This window comes from Sycon ciliatum, chromosome 4, assembly GCF_964019385.1.
Source record: "Sycon ciliatum chromosome 4, ocSycCili1.1, whole genome shotgun sequence".
Classification (NCBI taxonomy): domain Eukaryota; kingdom Metazoa; phylum Porifera; class Calcarea; order Leucosolenida; family Sycettidae; genus Sycon; species Sycon ciliatum.
The window spans coordinates 33,587,108-33,613,395 of NC_088646.1; the positions used below are offsets into that span (position 1 = coordinate 33,587,108).

General features: G+C 49.0%; 1 protein-coding gene across 1 annotated transcript in view; it reads right to left on the reverse strand.

Moving 5' to 3' along the window:
* The window catches only part of LOC135815770 (dynein axonemal heavy chain 5-like), a 100,321-nt gene that overhangs the window by 57,118 nt on the left and 16,915 nt on the right, over positions 1-26,288 (reverse strand). Inside the window, exons 14-37 of the mRNA XM_065329108.1 lie at positions 23,487-23,662; positions 23,152-23,242; positions 22,824-22,924; positions 19,845-20,022; positions 19,609-19,670; positions 19,012-19,063; positions 18,506-18,643; positions 17,892-18,001; positions 17,199-17,295; positions 16,789-16,986; positions 8,960-9,025; positions 8,704-8,796; positions 8,127-8,234; positions 7,840-7,928; positions 7,344-7,566; positions 4,042-4,173; positions 3,673-3,732; positions 3,191-3,352; positions 2,755-2,872; positions 2,370-2,506; positions 2,061-2,129; positions 1,811-1,909; positions 746-1,107; positions 410-576 (exon numbers count right to left, since the gene is read on the reverse strand). Of these exons, the coding sequence (XP_065185180.1) occupies positions 410-576; positions 746-1,107; positions 1,811-1,909; positions 2,061-2,129; positions 2,370-2,506; positions 2,755-2,872; positions 3,191-3,352; positions 3,673-3,732; positions 4,042-4,173; positions 7,344-7,566; positions 7,840-7,928; positions 8,127-8,234; positions 8,704-8,796; positions 8,960-9,025; positions 16,789-16,986; positions 17,199-17,295; positions 17,892-18,001; positions 18,506-18,643; positions 19,012-19,063; positions 19,609-19,670; positions 19,845-20,022; positions 22,824-22,924; positions 23,152-23,242; positions 23,487-23,662 (3,088 nt within the window). The remainder of the gene's footprint in view (positions 1-409; positions 577-745; positions 1,108-1,810; positions 1,910-2,060; positions 2,130-2,369; positions 2,507-2,754; positions 2,873-3,190; positions 3,353-3,672; positions 3,733-4,041; positions 4,174-7,343; positions 7,567-7,839; positions 7,929-8,126; positions 8,235-8,703; positions 8,797-8,959; positions 9,026-16,788; positions 16,987-17,198; positions 17,296-17,891; positions 18,002-18,505; positions 18,644-19,011; positions 19,064-19,608; positions 19,671-19,844; positions 20,023-22,823; positions 22,925-23,151; positions 23,243-23,486; positions 23,663-26,288) is intronic.

Below are 26,288 nucleotides of genomic sequence, written 5' to 3' on the forward strand. Positions count from 1 at the left end.
GATGACCATGACACATCATGCAACGTCAATGAGTTTGTCTGCACATTATGCGTACAGTGCAGTAGCAGCATTGCACTAGAGCAAGCGTGATCAGTGAAGCTCGCCGAACTGTGTGTGTGTGTGTGTGTGTGTGTGTGTGTGTGTGTGTGTGTGTGTGTGTGTGTGTGTGCGTGCATACGTGTGTGCGGGTGTGAAAGGGAGAGAGAGAGAGAGAGAGAGAGAGAGAGACAGACAGACAGACATACAGACAGACAGACAGACAGACAGACAGACCGACAGACAGACAGACAGACAGACAGACATACAGACAGACAGACACATTTGACAATATGTGAATGGAGCAAACCAGCTAGACATGGCACATGCAATACTGAGTCATGGCACACGCAATACTGAGTCACAAGCTGACCTCTGGTAGCTGCCTGGATTACTAGCTGAGTCAGTTCATCGTTTAGATGTTTCCGTCTTGACAGGAATGTGTTGATACAGTCCACAGCTAGATGACGACATTCCCCAGCAGAGCGCACTACTTCCAGTAGCTCTACTGGGCCAAAGTCTAGATTTGGGCTTCCATGCCTGGGGCGAAAAACACAGAAAAACAAGCACAAGCATTATTATCCGACTTGTGATCACAGGGAGTAAACCAGATCTTTGATGAGTTAAGCTTCCAGCTAGCTCTATCCATGGTGCAAGGCAATACTAGTAACTTGTCCAGTGGCAACACAGAGCATGATCAGCACCTCACCCCTGCTGTCGACATATAGTGGACAGCATGAGAAGCTTGTCACCGATCGCCTTGAAAGCCTTGAAGCCGTTGGCCATACAGGCGAGGCGCATAGAGATGGCCACATCCGGTTTGATCATCGAGACCGTACGGAACTGTGCACGTATGTACCCTGGTGGGGTCCACGGCAGGTCGCCATCCAGCTTGGCTGTGGTGAAGATTGCAAAGTGGCGGTTGATGTGGAACGACTGGCCGGTGCGCAGCACGCACCGCGTCTTGTTCTGCCTGAAGGACTCGAGCAGATCTTTCATGTGACTGGCCAGCGCTTTCAGGACGATGCCCTGTAGGAGATGCACGTCCTGGAAACACAGCCAGCTGCCATCCTATGACAAGTAGCACAAGAACAAAATCAGTCAGATCACCACTGAACCCGCTCTACTGCATACCAATGTACATGCACACTTAGGGTACTGTAAATATACAAATTTTCGGCAGCTATTTAATTTCGGCTATATTCGGCACCGACCCAAAACGCCTAAATTAAAACGCCGATGAAATTTTTCACAGCATCTGTCGCACTATACCATGCCCTCTACCCCACGCCGAAAATAAATCGCCGCCGAAATGTCAAAAATCGCGAAGTGCCGAAATTTTGCAGCGCCGAAATTTTGTATATTTACAGTAAGCTCATCTTAACATATCACCCCACGCACATACCCGACATACAGCAAGAATGCAGCCTAGAAATAGGCAGTGTGCACACCGTGTATGCAAACATGCACAGGACACAGACCACAGCAATGGATAAGTCTACCATAGAATTAGGCAGCGTACACATTGTGCATGTGTAGCATGGCTACTTTATGACACGTAATTTGTATACACATAAATAGTACACCGTAGTAATGCATGGATAGCAGTGCGCATACTCGCACTGCCTTGACTTCTTCTTCTTCTTGTGAGACAATGAACGAATGATAACTACTTACGTAACTACAAGTATGTGCTTTGAGTGCTGAGAGTATACGGTTACACATTGTGCATGCGTACATGAACAAGACACATAGCAGCAATGAGTAAACCTACCTGAGAACACCCGCTGACCGTTGTCAGCACGGACTGTGCCTCCAGCAAGCTGGAGCAGGCAACCACTCTCAAAAAGGCACCGCACGACTGGGCAAGCATCTGCAAAGACACATTACACATGCGCAGGGCACACATAGTACATACACATGTATTGCGGAAAATAACGTGCATGGTTTGGGTCCAACACGCATGTGTGATTAGCTATGTATGGAGCCATGTGTGGTATAGAAGTTCTTCCGTGGTAACTCACCTTGATTGTCTCAGTCTTGGCAGCCGAGTAGTTGCCAGCAAGGCATCCTATCTGATACGTGGACATGGCCTGCACCATACCAAGCAAGGAAAGAAAGAAGACAAGATAACGACAACCAGCAACACTTGGTAAGCAGTGACTAAGCACTATGGGATAAGCAAATTTACAGTCCCTACAGAATCAGAATTCACAAAAATGCAGATTTACAGCACAAAGGATAGTTGGAAGATATCACCCGATTGCTACAAGTTTCCACATCAAAACTTCAAACTCATCATGGTAGCAGTCACTCAGCTTGGCCACGCATACCTGTGCCAGCATGATGAAACACCGGTCGGTGAGCGGTGTGACGCCAAGCTGCATGGAGCTACCTTGATACTCGCCACCGTACGCTATCCGGTGTTGAAGTATGCCAAACTGGACCGTTGGCAAACCCCCGGCCGCGTCTGCAACACAGAAACACCAGGACTTAGTAAGACAGTCAGCATACGATAGTGGCACAGATGAAAGCATTAGTATTCAATGTACAGATGCATGTGTGTGTGTGCGTGTGTGTGTGTGCGTGCGTGCGTGCATGAATGCATGCATGCGTGTGTGCGTGCGTGCGTGCGTGCGTGCGTGCGTGCGTGCGTGTGTGTGTGTGTGTGTGTGTGTGTGTGTGCATGCATGTACAAGGGCATATCCCATGACTTACTGACTGCAACGGGATCCTCTACATAGTAGCGAGGGTATCGCTCCCAGTCAAAGTCTGTCGTGTTGCGCACCTTCTTCTTGACAATATCGTCAACGGAATCACGGAGACACAGAGCAAACTGAAAAGGAGTATGCAAAGCACAGTATGCCATACAAAACAGGGGAATAACCATGAGAGAGAGAGAGCACATGAGTGACATGCGCACACTGGAGGCAGGAGCGAGAAAGCTTCTGAAGAAACATTGCTATTTTATATCCGAATGTCATTACCACCTTAAAAATCAGTTGTCTGTTGCACAAGCATGTGAGCTATACGCGCATGCCCGTGTCAGTTTAATGTTCCTACTACTACATTGTAACAAAACGCACAACACAAATTGACACGCGTAATGACTAGACCAAGGTGCCCGGTGCAGCACAGTATACTGACTACTCACCGCTAGCATGCTCTGCACTTTCTGCCAGCCCAGGGTGTCCAGCTGATTGCCTTTGCGGTCACTGCTGCTCATGAGCATACCTTGAATCAGGGTGACATGTGCTTGAAACTTTGTCCGGAAAGCGGATAGCGACTGACGATCGGTACGGCCATCTAGAATAGCCTGGATTGAAGAAGAAGAAGAAGAACAAGAAGAAGAAGAAGAAGAAGAAGAAGAACAACAACAACAACAACAAGGAAGCAGTGTCAGTACTACTGAACACTGCATCAGGTTGGGTGATCTCGCTCTTCCTCTCTTTCTTTCTCTCTCTCTTTCTGTGTCTCTTTCTCCCGTCTTCTCTCCCCCCCCCCCCCCATCTCCCTCGCATACGCATGCATGCACGCACGCACGAACACACGCAGACTGCAATTTACATGCACCTAAGACCTAATAGACGTACAACGAAGCCAGATGAATTGACATACAAATCAACGTGCACCAACCTGATGGCAGTCTTTCGTCCACTGTTGATGCAGGCCAATGACAGCAACTTGAAATGGCCACTGTTATCACAGGGAAAAAGTAGAAAACAGAATGACATCATTATGTAAGAGAATGACATCATTATGTAAGATCTCCTGGGAATCTGCTGGCCACAAATACTATCAAATGTGGCACCGTGTAATTTATATCAGGCAGAACCCAGCTGTGTGAGAGTGCAATGAACACAGAACAAAATCACGTCATATCAATACCCAGCATGTGATGTTATCAATAACATCAGGTGGATATCTACTTAGCATGCTGCCAATGAAGATTTCGGATTTCTCATGGCACCCAATAACGGCGGAAAGTAGACAGCACTCTCCTACCTCCAGGCAATAGTGCTCCACTGGCTCTGTACTGGCCTCCTTCACGATAGCACTAGCAGAGCGGTACAGTGTGTCGTAAACACTCTGCTGCAGTGCTGGTAGCCACTCATCAGATGGACTTTCAAGATTGACCTACACATGACGCATACACGTAAGCACAACACGCATGCATGCACACACAGTGCAACAGTAAACACCAACACATGTGTTTCGTCAAAGAAATGTCAACGGTGCATGCAACAATCGGGGACTTGCGTCATGCGTACTCGGACAAGATGTGAGGCATCGGCAGCAAGAACGGGGGTTGGGTGATTTTCAAAACATCAGCAATATTTGCAAAGAACTGAACCAAAGTCGTTTTTAATCAACGCACTCAAAACAACAAAGCCTTCTTCCAGTCACATGATTGCTTTCAAAGTGCCTTTCTTTCTGATGCCTCTACTAAATGTTGTCGTCATCTTCGTAGGTTGTCCGCCTGGCACTTGAGATGTCAACTTTTCAGTACTTGGCATTGCAACACCAGAAGTATAGTAGTGGGTGAGAACACTGCACACTTTCCTTGCACTAAGAATATGGTTAAATGGTTAAATGGTTAAATGGTTGAGAACGTTTTGACATACTACAGTAAAACCTGTAAAGGTGACCACTCGGATAAGGTGACCACCTGTACTAGAGGACCACTGAAACCAGGACCAAGGGATGCTATTTCCAGTCAATTGACCCTGGATAAAGAGACCACCTGGTAACAGAGACCATGTTTTGAAGGTCCCATGAGCGGTCGTCTCAGACAGGTTCCACTGTACATGCATGTTCATTTTGCGTTGGTCGTGCTGTGGAACCCAAGTGAGAATAAGAAGTACACAATGTACACACTGTACCTATAACACTGACTGTGCCTCCAGCAACCTGGAGCAAGCCACCTACGTATATTTTTCCCCCGGCAATCAATGAAGTGTATGTACAGATACTGATGTACTGTAAATGGACCAATATTCGGAGCATATTTATTTTCCGCTATTTTCGGCCTGGTCATATTTGGCCGAAAATTTGTTGCGGCCGTCTTCTTCTGCAAGGTTCAGTGTGACAGTGTATACAGTCAGCAGCAGTACAGGCTGAAAAGTTAATGTGGCCGAAATGTGCTCTAGCCCTGGGAGGACGAAATTTGAAGGGGCTGAAAATTTGTAGACTTACAGTACACTAACGGATACTTCTTATGACATCACTATCATGATGACATCACTATCATGATGACATCACTATCATAATGACATCACTATCATGATGACATCACTATCATGATGACATCACTATCATGATGACATCACACCATGCACGGATCATTTTAGATGGCTGCCGGTTTCGTGTTAATACACGCGTCATCTTGACACGATTACTTGTACTTCGAAGTAACTTGTAGTTTGTCTTCCTCTCCATGCATTCCGATCATAGAATACACTGAACCCACCGTTTCTAGCTGAGACACGGATATTGGTGACGAAGATAGCCGTGGTTATAGGAGCCATCAAGCCGTTTGCTGCAGGTACCATGGATTGGTCTACCTATTGTGATTGCGTGGAACAGTATTTTGCTGCAAACAGCGTTGCGGAAGACAAACAAGTAGCTACCTTCTTAACGCTGACCAGAGGAACGACATACAAGCTGCTGGCTGACCTACTTAGCCCAGATAAACCGAAAGACAAGACACTCAAGGATCTGTCAGACGCCCTGATCGAACATGTCATGTCCAAGCCCCTTGTGACCGCGGAAAGATACCGTTTCCACTGAAGAGCGCAACGTCAGGGACAGTCTGTGAACGCTTACCTTGCTGAATTACGACGATTGGCAAGGTAAAGTGAGTTTGGTGATGGCCTGGATACTACGTTGTGCAATCGATTCGTGTGTGGAATCAGGAGCCAAGCTCTTTGCAAAGTACTGCTGGCGGAAAAAATCTCACATTGAAAACTGCTATAGAGAAGGCCCGTGGTTTGGAAGTAGCAACGCGTGCGATGCTTTGGAGCTCACAGGAAGTGTACCCACTGCTGGTGTGCATGCTGTGGAAAGATCGCAATAGCGTCGTGCTGGCAAGCAAATAGAAGGTCAGTCCAGTGTGCACCAGTCATCCCGTTTCCGCTGCGGCTTGGATGAACACAATGCAAGTGAGTGCCTGTTCAAGTCCTACGAGTGTCGCCACTGCAAGAAAACAGGATACTATGGCAAGGTCTACAAACAGCGACTCGAAGGAAAGCCAAAGAATGCATCGGAAGGTAGGTCGAGTGGTCGGGTGCGTGCCATAACTTGCCTGCCTCAGATGATGACTTCGACACACAGGCAATCTTGACTGGCGATGTCCTGCCAGCACCAGCAGCAGCTAATGATGATAAGTCACCTGCGACTATGCGGAAAGCCCATTGTATTGATGCTGCCGTCGATGGCCAATCGAGCCGCATGTAGATAGATACAGGAGGCGCGGTGTCCATTATTTCCACTAGCATCTATCAGAAATTGCTGTCCAGTACCTCGCCATTTACCTAGAGTAAGTTGAAGTTGCGGACGTACACAGGAGAGCCTGAACAGCCTCGCGGAACGTTCGTGGCACGCATGGAATGTAACCACCAGCCGGCAGCGATTCATGTGGTGGGCGCAGGGTCTTCCGCTCGGTGGCCGAGATCTACTTGCCCAGATTGCACTGGACTGGCATCGTTTGTTCCAGGTCAAGACCGAGGAGACCCCAGTGTAACTGCGTCCCCTAGCTTGACGCCCACGGGACCAGCCGGTAAGCACCTAGAGCAGCTGAAGGAGAAATTCTGCAACGTTTTCAATGATGACTTTGGCAAGCTCGAGGATGCCAAGGGTCGCCTACAGCTCAAAGACGGTGCATGTCCACGTTTCCTCAAGGCTCGTCCGCTATCCTACGCCATGCGGCCTAAGGTGAAAGCTGAACTAGACAGGTTAGAGAACCTTGGTATTGTTAGCAAAGTCCAGTGGAGCGTGTGGGCTACTCCAATTGGTCCAGTCAACAAGCCCAACGGCTCAGTGCATCACTTTAGTATGGCTGCCGTTTCGTATTGATACACGCGTCATCTTGTTCCTGCTCAGTTGACATATTTACTTGTATGTAGTTTGTCTTCTAGTCTCCATGCATTCTGATCATAGAATAAACTGAACTCACCATCTCAAACTGAAACACTGCAATCAAGGAGCACATCTTATCATAATTGCACTGTACTTCAGTACACGCAATGCTTGCGCTGCATCAAAACAAACATAAACTGGTGGCGTACATCACAAACACAATAGCTTACAGTCCACAGCAATGGTAGATTGTCGCCATCCGATGATGTCACCGACACGACGGAATCTTTCTTCATCACCGTGGGAAAGTCTTGAAGAGTGCGGTGGATTCCAAACCGGCCAACTTTGTTCAGTAACGCTCCAGCGGCTGCCGAGCCTGGTACTAAGCCAGCCGTTGCAACAGCGTCCACCGCCGGGGCAGAGTTGAGGTCCACGATGTTACCGAATAACATCCTGCGAGTGCAACGAATGGCCACCGTGCAAGCATATTAGCACACAACGATCGAGAGTGCTAGTAGTCTTCAACTAGTATAACTACAGCCAGCATGTACTGAGATGTGAATGACAACTCCTTGGCAATGCAAGCCACTCTACCAGGCAAGTTCACATCTCAAACCTTTACAGTAGCAGGAGTAGTGCAGTTGTACAAACAAATTGGCAGATAGACAAGCAGGCAGGCAGGCAGGCGGCAGACAGACTCACACAAACACAGAGTCGTAAACTTACTTCAGGTAGGGTCGAACAACATCTACAGATGCATTGCTTAGGATGTGAAGCAGACTCCGGTCATTGACAAAGTAGAAGCGTGGAAACGCCTATTCACACGGACATGCAGACACACACACACACAAACACATACACACACACACAGGGTGTATACCTGTCAATACAACATGACATCTAGCCGGCAAAACGCAGTGCACGTAAAATCCCGAGTGAAATTACGGAGAGCATCAGAATTTCAATGGAGAAGTGAGAAACAAGCAACTACAATGCCCATGCTGCTATCCTACCTCACGTTTCTCATGAAGATAATCAGCAAGAGAACGCTGGCTATGCTCCAGATCGGACATGAACTGCTGCAAGAAAGCTTCCTTCGGTGATTCTTCAGAGAAACAGACCTGAACACGACAGCAAGAAACAGATAGAGATTCACACACAGAGACTTCGTACAGACCTTGCGAAGATGGAACATTCCTATTTACAGCAGCCCTCGCCTAGTACGTACTCTGATGAGACGTATGAGTACAACTGCTTAGCACAGACATTTTAATGTCCGCATTACGGATGTACTACACAATAGTGAAGTGCACGTATGCTCGGTTAAAAGATACCTTGGACAATACATGTAACTACCCAGTTCCCTCTAGGAGTACATCTTAGCAGAGTTTCAGTGTACAAGGACTAAAACAATATTTCTTGGTCATAAACTATCAGTAAAGCGTTAAGCTAGACTCCTGTCTACAATCTTAGTACATGTACATACTAGTACTGACTAAGGCTGACAATCTGTCTTTGACTGTAGCATCAACTAGACTGCCATGCTGAAGAGTAAGTACCGCTGCACGGCCAGCAAGAAACAACGCTCACCACAAGGACAATTTTGACGTCATAACTCTGCTTCATCATTCGAACCCAGTTGGCATCAATTGCCTCAAAGCGCTCCTTCTCCCGGGGTAGTTTCTGTAGAGGTGCAACAGCAACACACACAAACAAACACACACACACACACACACACACACACACACACACATTTAAATTAAGGGGAGGACAGGGTGAGCCACATACATCAAAAACTACACAAGGATAAATTGCAAGCCACTACATCCATCCAGATAACACTCACCTTTGCCACATCGGGTTTGCTGAAGACAGCCTCCAGGTTTCTCCACAGATCCTGGGCACTGAGCCACTGGGAAACACACAACAACAGCCAAATAACGTTGAAGGGTGGCAGGCTGGTTGTAAATTTCGAAAAATATGGATTTTGGAGTTAGAGGTCGGGAGTGGTGTTAAAAAAGAGAGGTGACCTACAGACAGGAAACCAACTCCACAAGACGACCACGAAAGGACGAGATGGTGGGGCACTCCGGCAGTACTTCACGGTATTTTCTTTTCAGTACGTTCCACTGTACAACTTGAACCTAAATTGAGCACTTCAGGATCATTCACAAGAAACATTTTGCTTCTTGAACATGGAACATCCATTATGTGCGGTTGTATATGCATCTTCTGGTTGCTGAATTTGGACTTCCATGTATGTAATCTTGTCATTTTTAGGTTCAGTTTGTAGTTTCATGCGTATATGAGGTGTGGAGAATCCATTCGCCCTGACTTTTCCAATTGTCTATGCTCCATCATGCACACGGCTTCATGTCCGATTTCGACCGCTTTTTTGCTTTTTGCAAGGCCTGAAGCCAAACTTCCCATATGCTGTTGGCTAACTGATGTTATTATCATTGATAGTAGTGTTGTAACTCGCTTTCTCTGCCTGCTCCCAGTCCCGTGCCATCTCCACACTTATACAAAGGGACGATGATAACTACATTTAGAAGACTGTTTATTGACACGACGACGAAACACAACTAGACATGACGAACTCAAGACGAAGACATCATGATGAACTCAAGACGAAGACATGATGAACTCAAGACGAAGACAGCTTTTCATACCACAGCAACATGCGCATGCACCAACATGACGTACACACGACGTACACAAAATAACGTACTACAACATAACTCCCTCCCAAGAGTAGAATCGTCCTCGATTCTAATAATAAACAGAGTAAAAAGAGGAAAAGATCACACAAATCACTCAATCATACCACACCAGTCACACCCAGAAATAAAATACCTCTGCCTGCACTGCAGATCATTAACCCGACTGCTGCATGGACGATAAGTGCTGCGAATAGTGATCATGCGCCCTGGCCTGAGTAGCTCGCTTGGCTAATTGAAAGTCTGCCGACCTGGGCCACATTATGTTGCTAAGGCATGCACAACCCCAGTCACAGCGCGCAAGTTGGTTGAGTTTGGCCGTCAGGAGGCCAGCGCAAGGTATCCGGGGCGCGGGTCTGATTCCAGCGAGGGGCAATGTGGTACCCCGCAGCGCAAGGGTAGCGTGATACCCTAAGCCAGCGTGCGTGCTGCATGAGTAGCGTGATACTCGCTGAGCGCTTTTGCTGTTGCCTAGCAGCGCGTTTCTGTCTTTCCTGGGCCCCCAACGCATGTTGGGTGGCCCTGCGCATGACTGCACGTTGTCATAGCAACCTTGGAAACCTCAAGCCGGTTACCAACAAGCTAGGAATCAGACCAAGCCGCCGAATGCCCCCAAATTCCGCGTTGGTCAGCCGAATGACCTTAGTGTGGTATTCAAGCGCTTCAGCTACATGTACGTAGTTCAAATGCGTGCCCTTCGCATGTTTGTTTTCCCTTAGTGACACCGAGAAGGGTTTGAATCGCATGTAGTCGGAGCGTGCGTGCACACATGGGGTGTCCCACACCGCCATGGCATGGGGTGTCCCACACCGCCATGGCATGGGGTGTCCCACACCGCCATGGCATGGGGTGTCCCACACCGCCATGGTCTGGGGTGTCCCACACCGCCATAGCATGGGGTGTCCCACACCGCTAGGTGGGAGCTATAGCACAGCAACAGAGTGGTGCAGATAACTTATCATAAGTATCAGAGGCGTGCGTGCACAGTCAGTGCTAGAACGTGAGTGCATACGTCCGCGAATGGGCGTACCAGCGTGTGCGCAGCGTGTGTACCTGCATGCATGCTTGTGCGGTGTCAGACTGTGGGTGCGTGTACGCGTGCATGCATGTGTGTGTGCATGCGTGGGTGTGTGTGCGTGCGTGTGTATGTGTCTGCGGGTGCGTGTATGTGGGTGTGGCTGTGCGCGCTTGCGCGCCTGCGGACGGCGAACAGTTACTTTCCACAGCGTACATAGTTCTTGTAGCAGGCACTTCGCCATCTGCCGAGTTTCATGATCTCGGATTCGGTGAAGCCGCTCATTGCTCCTGTGGTTGCGGCTCCGGCTCTGAGGCCGTGCAGTGAATACTGGATAGGTGGGTACCCTGCGCTGCTCAGTAGCTGACGGATTAGACGGGTGAGTCTTGGTGCAGTTAGGAACTTGCCACAGCTGTCAACGAACAGTGGTCTATTGGGCAGGTTGGGGCGTCTTGATAGATAGGTATGCATGGCTTTGACCGGGCAAACCGTTGAGTTGGTGGTTGTGAGCCGGACGGAGTGACCCTTGCCGAGTTGGTCGGTCTTGGACTTCTTGATTGTGACCTGTATTGCCTGCGGCGTGATGGAGAGGTCTTCTGTTCGGAGGCCACCGTCTGACATGGTCGTGGCGGTTGTGGAAGTGTACTCACTTGCCCGGAGACACGCAAAGAAGCCCAGGCAAATAGCTGCCCATACCATGGCTCGGTCGGTCGCGTTGAGGTTAGACCGTATCAGGGCCCTGCGCATAGCTGCCATGTGGGGCAGGAGGATTGGCTTACTGGCGTTTTTAGTTCGGTTGGCCTGTGCACGTGCCACTCCTTGAACTGCGAGGTCCACTCTTCGCGACGAGAGATCTTTGCCGTTTTCTTTGGCAATTGCCCGGATCGCCGACACATACAGGCGGACGGTTGACGCGGCGTGTTGACGCGCCAGGTAGGCTACAAACGCCAGCATGATGGTGTCTGTAATCACCTTGGTGCCGACTAGTTGGCAGAATTGGTGCAGTCGTTTCCAGGCTGTCGCGTATGTGGCACGTGTGGACGCTGACAGGCCTAGCCACTGGTAGGCCTGACCCTCCAACATCAGAGGGAGTAGGTGCTCTCGGGCACCGGAGATGGCGTGTCTTCTGCTGTGGGTGCCAGTCGGCGAAATCGGGCCATCTGAAACCGAGACAGAGAGTCAGCAATCGCATTGTCAGTGCCGGGGATGTGGGAGACTATGACGTGAAAGTTGTGTCGGGCAGCAATGGCAAACAAAGTGCGTACCAGCGCCATTAAGTCGGGGCACTTTGTGCGTGAGCGGAGCCAGATGTCGCATACGCTACGGTTGTCGCAGTGGAAGCGGATGCGCTTCAGATGCAGCTGCGGTGCCCATGTGGATGCTGCGGCCACGATGGCAAAGAGCTCCATCCACGCGATGGATCTCTGGGATTGGTGCCTCTGCCAACGGTGTTGGAGCCACCGGCCGGCGAAGAAAGCACCATAGCCGATGGCTCTAGATGCGTCCGTGTAGAGGTCCATATCGGCGGCGGCTGACCACGTGGGTTCTAGGAAGAAGGCGACGCCATTCCAGGCAGGGAGGAAGTCAAGCCACCACTGGATGTCTGCTTTGGCGTCTTCTGTGATTCTGATGTAATCGTTTGGATGCGGGACCGTCGTGCTGAGATCAATGAGGCGGCGCAGAAACATGCGGCCCGCAGGGACCGCCTTGCAGGCAAAGCTGAGGTGACCTATCAGGGACAACAATTCAGACTTGCGGGCGGTAGGGCGGGTATGTTGCCAAGCCTTGAGGGCAATGAGAAGGTCTTCTAACTTGTCGGATGGGAGGCGGATTTCGAAGCGCTCTGTGTCCAGCATGACACCGAGGAATGTCAGGGTTGTACTAGGGCCTTCCACCTTTTTTGGATTGACCGGGAAGCCGAAGTCGTGGCAGGCTACCAGGGCACGGTCAAGCTGGTGCTGTGCGCCGATAGAGTCCGTCGCTCCACCAAGGTAGTCGTCTAAGTAGTGGATGACTGGGGCTACGTCGAAGTTGTGCGACATGACCCACTGGAGGGCGTCTGCGACTTTGTTAAACAGCGACGGTGATGAGCGAAGGCCGAAGGGTAGGCATTTGTCCACGTAATATTGCCCGCGCCAGAACAGGCATAATAGTTCCCAGTCCTCTTTCCGTACTGGACAAATGCGAAATGCGTCTTGGAGGTCGACCTTCCACAGATGGCAGCCACGGCCTAGGGACCGTGCGAGATTTACGCCGTCGTCGACCGAACAGTACTGTACAGAGAATTTGTCGACAGGGATACCATCGTTCACTGAGTGGCCCTGTGGTGCTGACAGATGCATAATCAAGCGCCATTTTTGCACCGACCGTGACTTCTTGGGAACCACACCCAAACCGGAGACCTGTGTAAGTGTGAAGGGGGGCTCTTGGTAGGGACCGGCCATGCGACCTGCGGCAATTTCACGACCGATGGCAGCATCGACAATGTCAGGGTGCTCAATCGCTGATTTGAGATTACGAGAGACTCGGAAGGTACGGGGACCAGCAAACCCAATATCGAACCCGTAAGACAAAGAATGTATTACGAATGAGGCAAAAGCCGGATCAGGATGCTGACACAAAGCGTCCTGCAGGTAAGAAACGTTAATGGGGGTTACAGGCGTGTGCAAATGGATTGGCTCGTGAGCGAGGGTGCGTGTAGGAGAGATGTGAGCAGCTGGGCAGAGTGTGTGAGTGCTATTGGCCTGGGTGAGTGTAGAGTTACCGGTGAGTGACTGGAGTGACCGAGTCTCCAAGCTGGGCAACTGCGAGCTATTGGTCGCGGCTGGCGGCGGCTGGCTTTCCTGGGCATGACTTGGCGGGGTGGCTGCCAAAGCATGTGCTTCACTGGTGGCCGTAGCGACAGGCTGCGCGTTGGCAGCGGCCTTGGTTGTAGTCGCGGCAGACAGCTGGGGCGTTTGGGTGAGCGGTAGCCCCTGACCGCTGTGCCGGAAAGGGGCGTTTGGCTGCTGGCCCGTCAGACAGTGAAGCTAGGCTACGGGCGCGGGGGCAGCGAACTGTTAAATGACCTTGCCGGTTGCAGTGACGGCAGGGAGGCAGGATGGAGTTTGTAAACCACTCCGACCAGAGTTCCGGATCTGACGTGGCAAGGCTAGATTTGCTGCGTGCAGCTCTTGCACGGAACGACATGTCGAAGCCAGACCACGCACCGAATGTATAGCGTGCGGCCGCTTTCACGATTGTGCTTTGGTACTTGAATAATTCCGGACCTCTGCCGGGGTCGTGGTGGAGGGCTACTTGGGCGAAGGCTGAGAACGCCTCCAACCACGATGTCAAGTCTACAACTTTCTTTAGACGGGATGACGACGACATGGCAGATGGCACAAGGGTGATGTGGTCCCCCGTCCCCTGCAGGGTGAACCCACTGTCCGGACCCATGCTCGTATCAAAAGCCAGCTCTCCCAGTACCCTACCAAAATCAACGTACTCACGTTTGATAATCTTGTCCGTGAGATGGTCGCTGAGGGCAGGTAATGGGATGGATGGTGGACGCTCTGGGGCGAGCAAATCGCCGTCCAGGAAGAGACTCTCCTGGTCTGGTCTTAGTGCTGAAGCCAGTGAAGGCTGGACATATTCAGGCTCAGAGTCAGGCACCACAACATCACCAGAGACTGGACCAGCCCGCTGTGCTGCTGTTGCTGCTGCTACAGTTGGCTGTGCATGTGGAGGTACCACCGGTAGACCCATCGAAGTTGTCAATGACGTCATGCAGGACGCCACTGCATCTTGCACGACCCGAGAGATCTCGGCAGATTGCTGCGACGTGAACGCGGGCGACGAGTCAGGCTGGGTCGCGGCCGCGGGGCTTTGAGTGGCCGGGACTGCAGGACTAGCCCGCCGACGCGTGGTCTTTTTTGCGACCTGGCTCGTAGACTTAGCTTTGTTTCTTGCCTGGGCCGACAAATGCTCATGCAGACGGCTCACCTGGGCTCTAAAATTGCCTGAGCAAGAAAGCCCCAGTTCTCGCAGTCGAGTTTCAACTCCGTCGACTTTGAGTTGGCGGAGATCGGAAAGTGATGGCACGGAGCTCATGGTGACGGCTCAGGATCTCCTGCGACTGCGGAACTTTAGAAATTTCAAATCTCGCCGAGTAATTGCAACAAGGAAGAAAGAAATTGCAAAACAGTTGGATGCACGCAGCAGCACAGCTAGCAAGAGAAAGAGCCGTGGATGGGTTTGTTCCTGTTTTTGATGGCTGTGGCCATCCGTTGGCCCAGCGGTCTCGTGTGAGTACGGTGTTTGTTCGTGCTGCCAGCTCGCGCCCGGCATTTGTTTGCGCTGGCAGCTCGGGCCCGGTGTGCGAGTGAAACCGAACCGCGACAAAGGCTTTCGCTCTTTAGTGCTATTGACTGGCTTTTCATACGATGCCTATTGATGTCTAGAGACATGCTGTCTAGCCTTCCCCTAGTACGCATTCACGGGGCTTTGTTGAAGTTCGTGCCGTGAACTGCCAAAGGGAACTGTTTGAATGGTGCTGGGGCGAGTGCGACATTACGGCGTCCCTGCAGCCGGCCTAATCGCGTTTGTCGCCACAACCGATTTTAAAAAAACTCTGTCCGCCCACCCAGAACACCAGCCACGATCGCTGTCACACGTGTGGGAACTGATAACCTCAAAACTCTAACTAATGCTTCACTCAACACACCACCTCGCGATCACGCAAAAATTCTAAAAATGTGAGAGCACAAATCATAGGAATAACAAAAAGAACAAAATCCACTGGCTCTGTGGGGGCCTCTAGTTATCCTCATAGAAGAGCAAATCAAAAAACAAACAGAACACACGCGCTGTGCGGGCGCCTCTTTACCCTCGAGGAGAGCAAATAATAAAGAACAAAATGTTGGGAGAACAGAAAATACACAACTCACATTCTCATCACGTTCACAACAACACACGTACCCTCTCACCAACGAAACTCCTCACGCCGTCTGCTATGTCGTCCGCCATCTCAAAGCGCTGCTCAGCGTCCACATCCTCACACTGCAGCCTTCACCTTCCATCCTTCTTTTTTTTTCTGTTTCCGTTTTTCTTCTGGGCACAGTTTTACGTCGTGTCCGGGACCATCCGTCCTTCTTCTTCTTCTTTTTTTTTTGCTTTTCTTCTGGGCACAGTTTTACGTCGTGTCCGGGACCACCAGTGACGACGACTGCCAAGAGACGGGAGAGACGAATGATGAAGGACGAGGACGACGGACGAACTTCTTCAAGACGGACAAAACTGTGACGATAGGACGACTGGAGATGACATCGGAAACTGGGAGCGAAGGCCACGCAGGACGAATCCAGAAGTTGAGATTTACAAATTTCCATTACCGCTGCCACCAATGTTGTAACTAGCTTTTCTCTACCTGCTCCCAGTCCCGTGCCATCTCCACACTTATACAAAGGGACGATGATAACTACATTTAGAAGACTGTTTATTGACACGACGACGAAACACAACTAGACATGACGAACTCAAGACGAAGACATCATGATGAACTCAAGACGAAGACATGATGAACTCAAGACGAAGACAGCTTTTCATACCACAGCAACATGCGCATGCACCAACATGACGTACACAAAATAACGTACTACAACAGTAGTACCCAAGGAGTGTGTGTACCAAATTTGAAGTAAATCCCTTGCAAACTGACTGAGATATAGTCGGAAAACAGAAAATATACCTTTTACGACCAGTCTGCCACCTCTTAAAAGTCGTCTAATAGTATAGAACCACCCATGCAATATTACTAAAAGCACATGGTATCACCAGTAGCAACCACGCCTATCCTGCCATGGTTGGCTCTCACCCATCATCTCAACTGATCAATTGGCCGTCTGTTGACGTGCCAGGAGAAGTTGTCTAAATAAATAAATCCAGCAGCACTGTGCTAACCTTGCCCAGGATACTGATCAACTTCAACAGCTTGGCTGCCCAGGCAGCCGCATCATCGCGCAGAGGTGAGACCTCCGGCGCGGCCAGCATGGTGCCAAGCAGTTCCTGCGACTTCTCGGCGCTGGCAAGCAGTTCCTTGACATGGCGTTCGCTGAGCAGGAGAGGGCCTCGCTTCCGGTACTGCCGGAACTCAAGAACCTGCCGCACAATGAAAGCAAAGCAAAGTCCAGATTACATTCACATAAACTAGTACTTCTAACAGACCGTAAGTGCTTAGTTGAAACTATCATACCTTCTTTGAACACAGGGTACACTGGAATGAACATGCCATACCATTCTGCGTTTGATAATCGTCACAGAATGCATGCACGAAAGTGCTGGCAGTCCTTGCCTATCGGCATTCGACTTACCTGCTCGGACCACTCCTCGGAAATCTTGAGAATGCTCCGCTCCAGCTGCATCTCCATCTTGGCACGGTTGAAGATGTCCTCGATCAGCTTGGCATACCTGACAATAAGCAGTGAATGAGCAGCATGGTGAAGCAAGATTACATACATGGGAGTCACAATAAGAGGACGGAAAAAGAGTTTTAACTCTGAGTTTCACGCACTAAGCGATCATCAGAAAACTGTTTTCTGATGATCGCTTAGTGCGTGAAACTCAGAGTTAAAACACTGTTTCCGTCCTCCTATTGTTTGAACTAGCTCTGCCTCTCGGTATTGAGCACTCTCTTGGACAGCCTGGAATCTCTCTGTTTTACATGGGAGTTATCTCAAAATCAGGGGCAGAGTGGCATTATGTGTACAGATGCAGTTCATTCAGAGCTACATGTACAATGTATTTCTATATCTCACCAGCTTACCCAGCTGTGGATAGTGGCTACCGAGTATTAAATCTCATTTCGCACTCCCAGCACAGCCACCTGCACCACCACTTCGTGAAACTACAAATACGAATGTTTCACAATAAATTCAAACGCCATAGTATGTACAGTATACAGTGTGCTTGCACTCAAGAGTGATATGCATGGTGTACTGCTGTACACAAGAGTGATAAGCATGGTGTACTGCTGAATGTTCGCCCTTCCCTCCTGAATAACACACCTTTCTAGGTCAATGGTGAGCACATTAGCCACCTTCAGCACATCGGCTTCCAGGGAAATTGAGCAGCTTGTTGTCTCCATGATCTGAATCCAGTGACGATGATGCATGTCCTGCACAGACAGACACAAAGACAGACAACAGTACTAGATAGTCAAACCACACGACAGAAGCAAGACTTGATACTGACAGGTCTTTAAAACATTTCGATCATATCGGTCTTCTTCAGAATAAGGTTGATAAATGGGGGAGGATACGTTTAATACGAGAAGAGGATATGACAAATTTCACGGTTGGCAGTCCAGTGACATTGACCTTCCATTCCTCATCTGTAGGGAATCCACTACCCCTGCGGATAAAGGGATCAATGTATGTGAGGGAATGCGGATACGACGAAGAAAGCTGCTGATATTCCCACACATACATTGATGTGAACGGCCAACTTCAGGTAAAACATACCCAGGCAAGACACTGGCACGCTAACGTTATTGTGATGAAGGGTGTGCTAGGGTACGGCACAGTGATATCTCAACATCAGGTAGGCAAAAGCACACATAAAAAACACTTGTTTCAGACATTATGGTCATTATGCAGGCTTTCTCAATCAAAACAAATACCTTTGAGGCAAGCAGGCGCAGGGTTGGAAATACATTGCGCAGTGTTGTGATCGACTGCAGCATCTCTCTGTACACGACCCAGCCGTTGGCATCCTTGTGCGGAACCGTCTTCCTGAGAATCTTCCAGATCTTGTCAAGCTGGCCAGTGGACACGAAACGTAGGAAAACAGTGATCATCATAATCATGATGCTATTGCATGGCAACACTTCACCTCATTACGTCAACGCTTCTACTTCTTCTGCGCCACCGACGTGTGCGCCTATCTTTTCAGAACCTAAAAAGCAGTATTTCTTGACAATGGCAAACTGTACGTCGGAAATCAGATTCACGACTCTAGAAATGGAACTGACATCTTTCATTTTAACTGATCCACCAGTCTGAGAAAGGAGCGGCACAAAGTAGAAACACGAATGGAATGCATAAGCCGTGAGAGTGCCCCATCACTTGGAGGGAGTTTCCCCATCTCTTGCTTGATTGTAGCGGACAGTGCATACAATGCACCTACCTTCTTGTAGGACTTATCAATGTCACATTCCGCCCACAGCTCCTCCACAAACCTAAGAAAAGAAACAAGGAGAGAACACTTCGCATCAGCACTTCATCACACAAAAACAAAACCGTCAGCCAAATTAGCTGTTAACTGGCCTGGCTCTGCCTAACAATGCTTGGGTATGTGTGACTATTCCGGTAACCGTGCTGGCTAGCCAGAGTGTGTGGCAGGAGCTAACGCTTGTCCAGTGCTGTTTTTTTACACGGCATTATTTCTTTCCGGAGTGAGGCGGCCAGTCCAGCTAGAGAGCCAAGATGGTCGCCGCCATTACGGTATGTTGGTACTGAACTCACCACACCAAGATACTATGCTATGACATCAGTAACCCATCACCATGCTGTGCTGCCATGACATCATTACCTGATCACTATGCTTTGCTGCTATGACATCATCACCCCAGCACTATGCTTTGCTGCTATGACACCATCACCCCAGCACTATGCTTTGCTGCTATGACATCATCACCCCAGCAGCACTATGCTGTGCTGCTGTTGTACATGTTTAGACTTGGCAGAGAGCACGCACAAACACACAGAGGATGGTGGCACTTACGTGTTGATGAACTTGGTGAACTTTCGGTGTACCTGGAAAAAGTTCCCGAGGATCTTCAGCTCCTGTACGTACATGGCCGAAACACCACAGCGAACACAAACTGTCACTGTGCTGTACAGACAGTAAAAGCACGCAGGCTTTGAACAAGTACAATTCGTACATCAAACGTGAGTGTGCCAGTGACAAAGTGGAGTATTCATCAAAACAAAAATTTGATAGAATCGCGAGAAGCTTACCTTGCCAATTCTATCAAGTACTGGAAAAGCTGTCTTTTTCAAATGAAACATCTCTTCGACGGCATTGAGAGTAATTCGACGTGCATTGAACTTTTTGTAAGTGTCCTGAAAGTCACTTAGCTTGTCCAGCGCATCCTCCGCCGAGGCAAATGAGACCTGCGGACCGCTTGACTCATACCTATGAGAGGGGAAAGCAAAGACAGCGGCATACACAGGCCCCGTCAGCCAACACACCGCCGGAGAGAGCGTGAATCAAGTTACATCATCATACAAATTACAAAGACTTGCAGAGCAGACTGTGAATCACTCTACAATGGAAATAAAGATGCGCTCGCTTTATCATCCATAAATAAACACAGAGACAGATTGATTGTAGCCATCCCATCGGAATATGGCATGGTCCAGTGAACGGAATCCAGCGGTGGATCCAGGACGGGGCTCCGGGGGCTCCGCGGAACCCCGTAAATTGAGCAAAATGTACTACTGAAAAAATCTCTATCAAGAGTCTAACGTTAGAGTCGTAGAGAGCGCGAGCGAGAGTATTTCAACTTACTAGTCTTGTCGCTAAGTTTGTAGTTTTCGCTTTGTAGAGAAGGAGAAGCTGTAGCTGATTTTTTGCTTGGCCATTGCTGTGCCTGTAGTGTCGTTCGGCTTTACATGCAGTCGCCGGCCAAGAAATAATGATAGGTTTCCCTTTTATTTTTATCGTGGCGATCACTGATTTCTTTTGGTTCCGAGATCAACCAACTGTGGGCTCGTTTCCTTGTCCAGCTGCAAGCGAAAATCAGAACTCCTATCTCTCAGGTGCTGGTGAACACTCAGCAGGAAAGCATTGCACGATGGCTTGACGGCGAAGGGTGGACTTTTTGAAGACAAGTAAAACAAATTTGAACTCCCAATCTTGCACGAGTCCCAGGCCCAGTCGAGTCAAATTGGAACTTCGTACAGTTCAAGCTCCTCGGAAGAGGATGGCTGTGACGTGCAAGCAGGTTTGGTGTAACTCCTCCTTCGGCAGCAGAAGTGAATGCTTGTTCCTCCGTAGAAGGTGAGAGCTGCAGTGCTGTGCCAGCAATGTATTACAATGATGTTGGGAAGATTGTTGGCAATATGCTGTTGCCTTTGTCAAGTCAGAACAATGCTCGTGCTATTAAAGAGCATTCCGTACCGTCAATAACTTACGAATTCCCGAAGGTAGACATGAATGGGAGAAAGCGCTCATTTAGGCACTCATGGCTGTCGGCGTACCCATGGTTGGTGTATTCCAAGTCTCAAGACGGTGGCTATTGTCTTCGGTGTGTTCTGTTTTCATCAACTACCGCCGGCAACAGAGGAGCGCTTGTCAGAACATCATCTAGACGCTGGACAAAGGTGACTGACCTTTGCCATGGTCATGAAGCCTGTAGCTACTGCGGCATGTGCTGGTGGTGGGGTATTATCCATGTACAGTTTGCAGTCTACCATCCAGGACGAGCTAATCACCACCCTCGGTGATCATATCCGCACAAGCATTATAGATGAAGTGAAACAGGCACGCTTCGACTCCATCCTGTCAGATGAGGTATCAGATGTTGCTGGTCTCGAGCAAGTCAGCGTCCTCTTGAGGCTTGTTGACAAAACAGGCAACATCCGAGAAGAGTTTGTAGACTTTCTGGAGGTGGAGCGTATTACTGGCGCTGTCATTGCTGCGGCCCTTCTGAACAAGATCGACGGATGGCTTGGACATTTCGGATTGCCGTGGTCAAGGCTATGGTGGAGCATCGAATATGTCCTCAGCTGCCAGGGGTGTGCGTGGCACTATTCAGCAGTCAGTTCCTAATGCTGTGCATGTTCACTGTAATTGTCACGTCTTAAACCTCGCCTAAGACTTTCAGTGCGTCATTGCATGCACATTCATTCCAATGAACACAATGGGTTCGCAGCTCCATATGTAGTGTATATAATCATGTGTTTATATGTAATGTACTCCCCGAGTGTGTATAATAATATACACATAATTACTCAATCTGCGGACAGAACTATTTCATGATTTAATTTTCATCCTTTGTGGACTCATCAGCGCAACAAAGAGAAAAAGAGGCCAAACCTGATAGCAATGAAAAATAAATTTTTCGTTTAAGACGGGACACCCCCCCCCCCCCCCCACCCCCCCCCCCCCCCCCCCCCCCGCTAGAGATCTCTGGATCTGCCCCTGGAATCATGTCTATCACTAAAAGGGGAAGCCCTTTCCAACAATTTCGAAAAAGGCAGAAGTGCTCAGATCACTCCAAGTAAACGCTCAGATAGAAGGTCCTGCCAGGAGAAGCCACATTTTAAATTTGAGGGGAAATCATCAGACTCAGGCCTTGTGCTAATAGAGCAATCAATCACTACCAACAACCTCTGGTTAGAGCCTCCAAGACAGTGACGCATAAACACCAACACCAAGCAGTACCCATCACATCTATGGCCATGCAATGTAGCTGTTACATGTACAGTGGATGGTACATTGGACGAGGAACGGCGTCAGCAGTCTTTGAGGTATAGGGCTTGAAAGTGCTACGTCACAGCATAGCAACAATTTCAAAAATTCAAAAACTGGATCCACTTGGATCCAGTTTTTGTATGGATCCAAGCACATTTCAAGCCGTCTTACTCACAGCAAGGTGATGTAGCCAGTGAAACTGACTGATTTGGCTACTGGGGGCGGGGTTACAACTGGTGGCGAAGTAAAAGTCACCCCTGCATACGACATGAGTGGGTTGCTATGCACCCACATACTGAGGCAATAGCAAAGTCACACCTTAGTGGATCCAAAATAGAAATCTAATGTCAACTTACTACTCCCTGGCCGTTTTTGACGTCATCACTTTCAAGCCCTATTGCATCGTTCTTGGAACCCTATTATATTACCGATGCAGTCTGAATAACGGAATACACGGATGGCAGGTTGTGGACGTACATGTACATGTACGTGCATCTAAACAACAACAGTGTACATACCGATTGGCTTCGCGAGCGAGAAGCATCTCAAAATCGGTCTGCTCATTCTCGATGATGTGAATGCACGATTCCCGATTGACATACAGCAACGTGTGGTAGACCTAACAGATGTAACCAGTCACAATAACAGGCAATAAAACAAAAAAGAAATTCAAAACAAGAAAATCAAGAAGCGGAACAGACTGATCTTGTCACCGCCTTCACTCTTCGAATGCAAATTTCCGATCCAAACTACAAGCAGAGAATTCACCTAGGAACAAACGCCTACAAACATGCTTAACTTGTTGACTCTGAATCAATGCGACACTCTTTCAAGTGCAATACGCACCTTGTCCGCCTTTTCCTTGATGGCCTTCCAAGTACCTCGTGCCTGAGAGAGCTTGTCAGCCTCGTCACGCTGAACACGGACGTCCATTTCCCTGCATCAACAACAGAGTACATTAAAGGCCAGTCCATGACATGTACAGTGAATCAACACCAGTAAATACCAAATAGTACATTGGCACAACAAAGTCCAGCCCATGACATGTAAAGTACCGTGTAACTACCGCTGACTCCTTATTAAAAATGGTGTCCGTCCCACCGAACTGCCCTTCCCCACAAAAAGCAGTTGCCCATCCTAGATGCATATCAAGCAGTGAAACACAACCTGGGAAAACCAACCTCATCCATCGGTATGCTTCTTCTATGGGGGTAACCTGCTCGTTCAGGAACAATGACGCGGATGCCACCCTATCGCATGCTACCAGAACACGATGCAGTGTATCAATGTCCTCTATCTCTTCAGTCATGTCCTTGGTGACGGAGCTTTGCCCAGCATTGAGCTCTTGAAGATCATCCTAGAGCACAGCAGGACAGCACAATACATGTCCAGAAAAGTATTATGGAAGCCTTGCTTGATAGTTTACCGGAATACCAGGTACATGTCGTGGTGTGATGCTGTTACCATCATGCCGTATACAGAAAAATAACGACCAGTGCAGCATCTCCACACTGCCATGTGGACTGTGGTCGCTTTCGGCAATCATTGTGAAGGAGAGCTAAGTCCCTTGGCTTCACCCTCGTGATCGCTGATGGCCAATTCAAATTCAAGCTTTCAACGATACCTCAAGAGTTGAAGTTGGCGTTAGATGCACTTTTGCGAAACCAGAAAAGCACATCCGAAACGATGGTCAACACACGGCAGACCTCGCACCGTCTCTAGGCTGCTAAAGCCATGCTCTGGCATATCAGGCAAAACCCATGTCCAATGCATAAGCCGACAGCACGGACTTCAGGCCCGATTGTCCACGTTTCTTGCCCCATAGTGTTGTGAATAGATCAGGCGATGTGTAGTAGTTATCGGTGTAGATGATGTGTCCAGGTTGCAAATTCTTGATCAGACGCATCACCACTTGCGTTCCTTTCGCTGTCTGCTGATTGTAAATCGGAATCATCTTTGCCTGTGTAAAGATGCCAGTCACAAACGTACCCGGTGTCTATTTCAGCTAGAACATAGGCTTTCATGCCCCACTTGATCGGCTTGGCTGGCATGTATTGTTTGAAACTGAGGCGGCCTTTGTAGGCCACCATTTGCTCGTCGATCGACACACATTTCCGTGGCGTATACTTCGTTCGGAAATTTTCTACTATCCTGTCCATGAATTTTCTAATCTTGTACAGCTTGTTCTTGCACACACCGTTTTGGTCGCGCTCTACGGAGCTGTTGTCGACGAAATGCAGGCACGATACCAGCAACTGGAAGCGATTGCGGCTCATCACCTTCGTGAATCCTGGTGTCCCCAGCAGCCAGTGCTCGGACCAGTGGTCGGTCATTTCCGGCTACTGTACCGTACCCATTGCCAGGATCATTAGCACTAACACAAAGATCTCGTCCCTAGTCACGTCTTGCCACTGCCGGATACGTGCTTGCGGATAACGGTTACCGAGCCGCTCCAAGTGCTGGTGAGCGTAGCGGTTGGTTTCTATAACCACGTTGTGCACAACCGTGTCAGAGAAAAATTCCTGAAACGTGTTGACTGGCGTACATGTCGCTGGGTCGTCCATCTGAAATGTCGGGCCCGGTTCCTTCTCAACCAAATCAGGCAGCCACCTAGTGTCAGTCCTATCTTGGCCGACAGCTACTTCGGCCCATTCCTGGGCCTGGGGTACTTCATCCTCAGAGCCCGAGTCAGAGTCAGACTCCTTAGAATCAACATTCACATTTTCGAATCCTTCAAAATCATCTTCATGTGAAGATGCCTCAAACAATTGGTGAATAACTTCATCAGCCTCTTCAACAGTAAGTTGTCTCTCTGCCATGGTACTTCTCTTTTTCAAGTACCTGCCAAGTGTTATGAAATTATTTGGAAGTCAACAAACGCTTTTATTGTCACCTGTGAGAATCGAAAGGGAACTTGAGAGTCGAGTCTCGGGCAGCAGGACATGTTGTGAATTTGTATATTGCTGTTAGAATTGTCTGAACCAACTATTGAGTGGGCTTTCAGACAATACCTGTATTGATGTCTGGTCCTTGAAATATTGTCTAGCCTTCTGTTATATATGCACTCTGATGTAATATATTATGTACTCTGTATGCATTTGTATATACTCATTGCGCATGCTCTGAATCATGGTCTTACTCTACATGTATCCATGCCGGCTGGTTGACTCTGGTGAGCTGCGTGTGAGACTGCATGTAGGGTGTACGTGGATACACAACAAATGGCGACGAAGATGAAAATTTTGTTTTGAGATAATTTGTTTAGTTGAGTGCTTGCGAGAATTTGGTAAACCATGGCCTCTTCAGGGAAGGCCACCCTGGAGCAGTTTTCTGGCGGGGACTTTGCGGAGTACCGGGAACGGCTTGAGTTTTATTTTCTCGCAAATGACATCGGTGTTGTTCCAGCCAGTGCAAACTCATCGGAGAAAGAACGCGTACGTAAGAAGATGATTGCACATCTAATCTCTTCACTGTCGAAAGACGTCTACTCCACTTTGCGGAACCTCTGTCTGCCGGAGTCAATATCGGACAAGACCTTCGAGCAGATTTGTGACCTACTGAATGGATATTACAGAGTGGAGCGTTCCACGATGACTTCTTCTTTTCAATTTCGCGATTGCAACCAGAGACCAGCGGAAAAGCTGGTAGATTACGCAAATCGTTTGAAACGTGCGGCAGTAGCCTGCGACTTTGGGTCGCATTTAGACAGATCCCTAAAAGATCAATTTATGGCAGGAGTCTACAGTCAGGAGATCAAGCGGACGATTCTGACTAGTCCTGACAGCAAGACGAAGAAGTTTCAGGATGTGCTGGATATCGCTTTACGGGAGGAGCGCGCCATCATGTTTGCTGAGCAGCTTACTCCAGGTACTACTACTAGTACTAGATCAACATCTACGCCGTCCGAGTCAGTCAACAAGATGAGAGCTACCACTACCAGTAAATCCAAGTCAGCAAGTGCATCTAGAAAGCCAAATCACTCG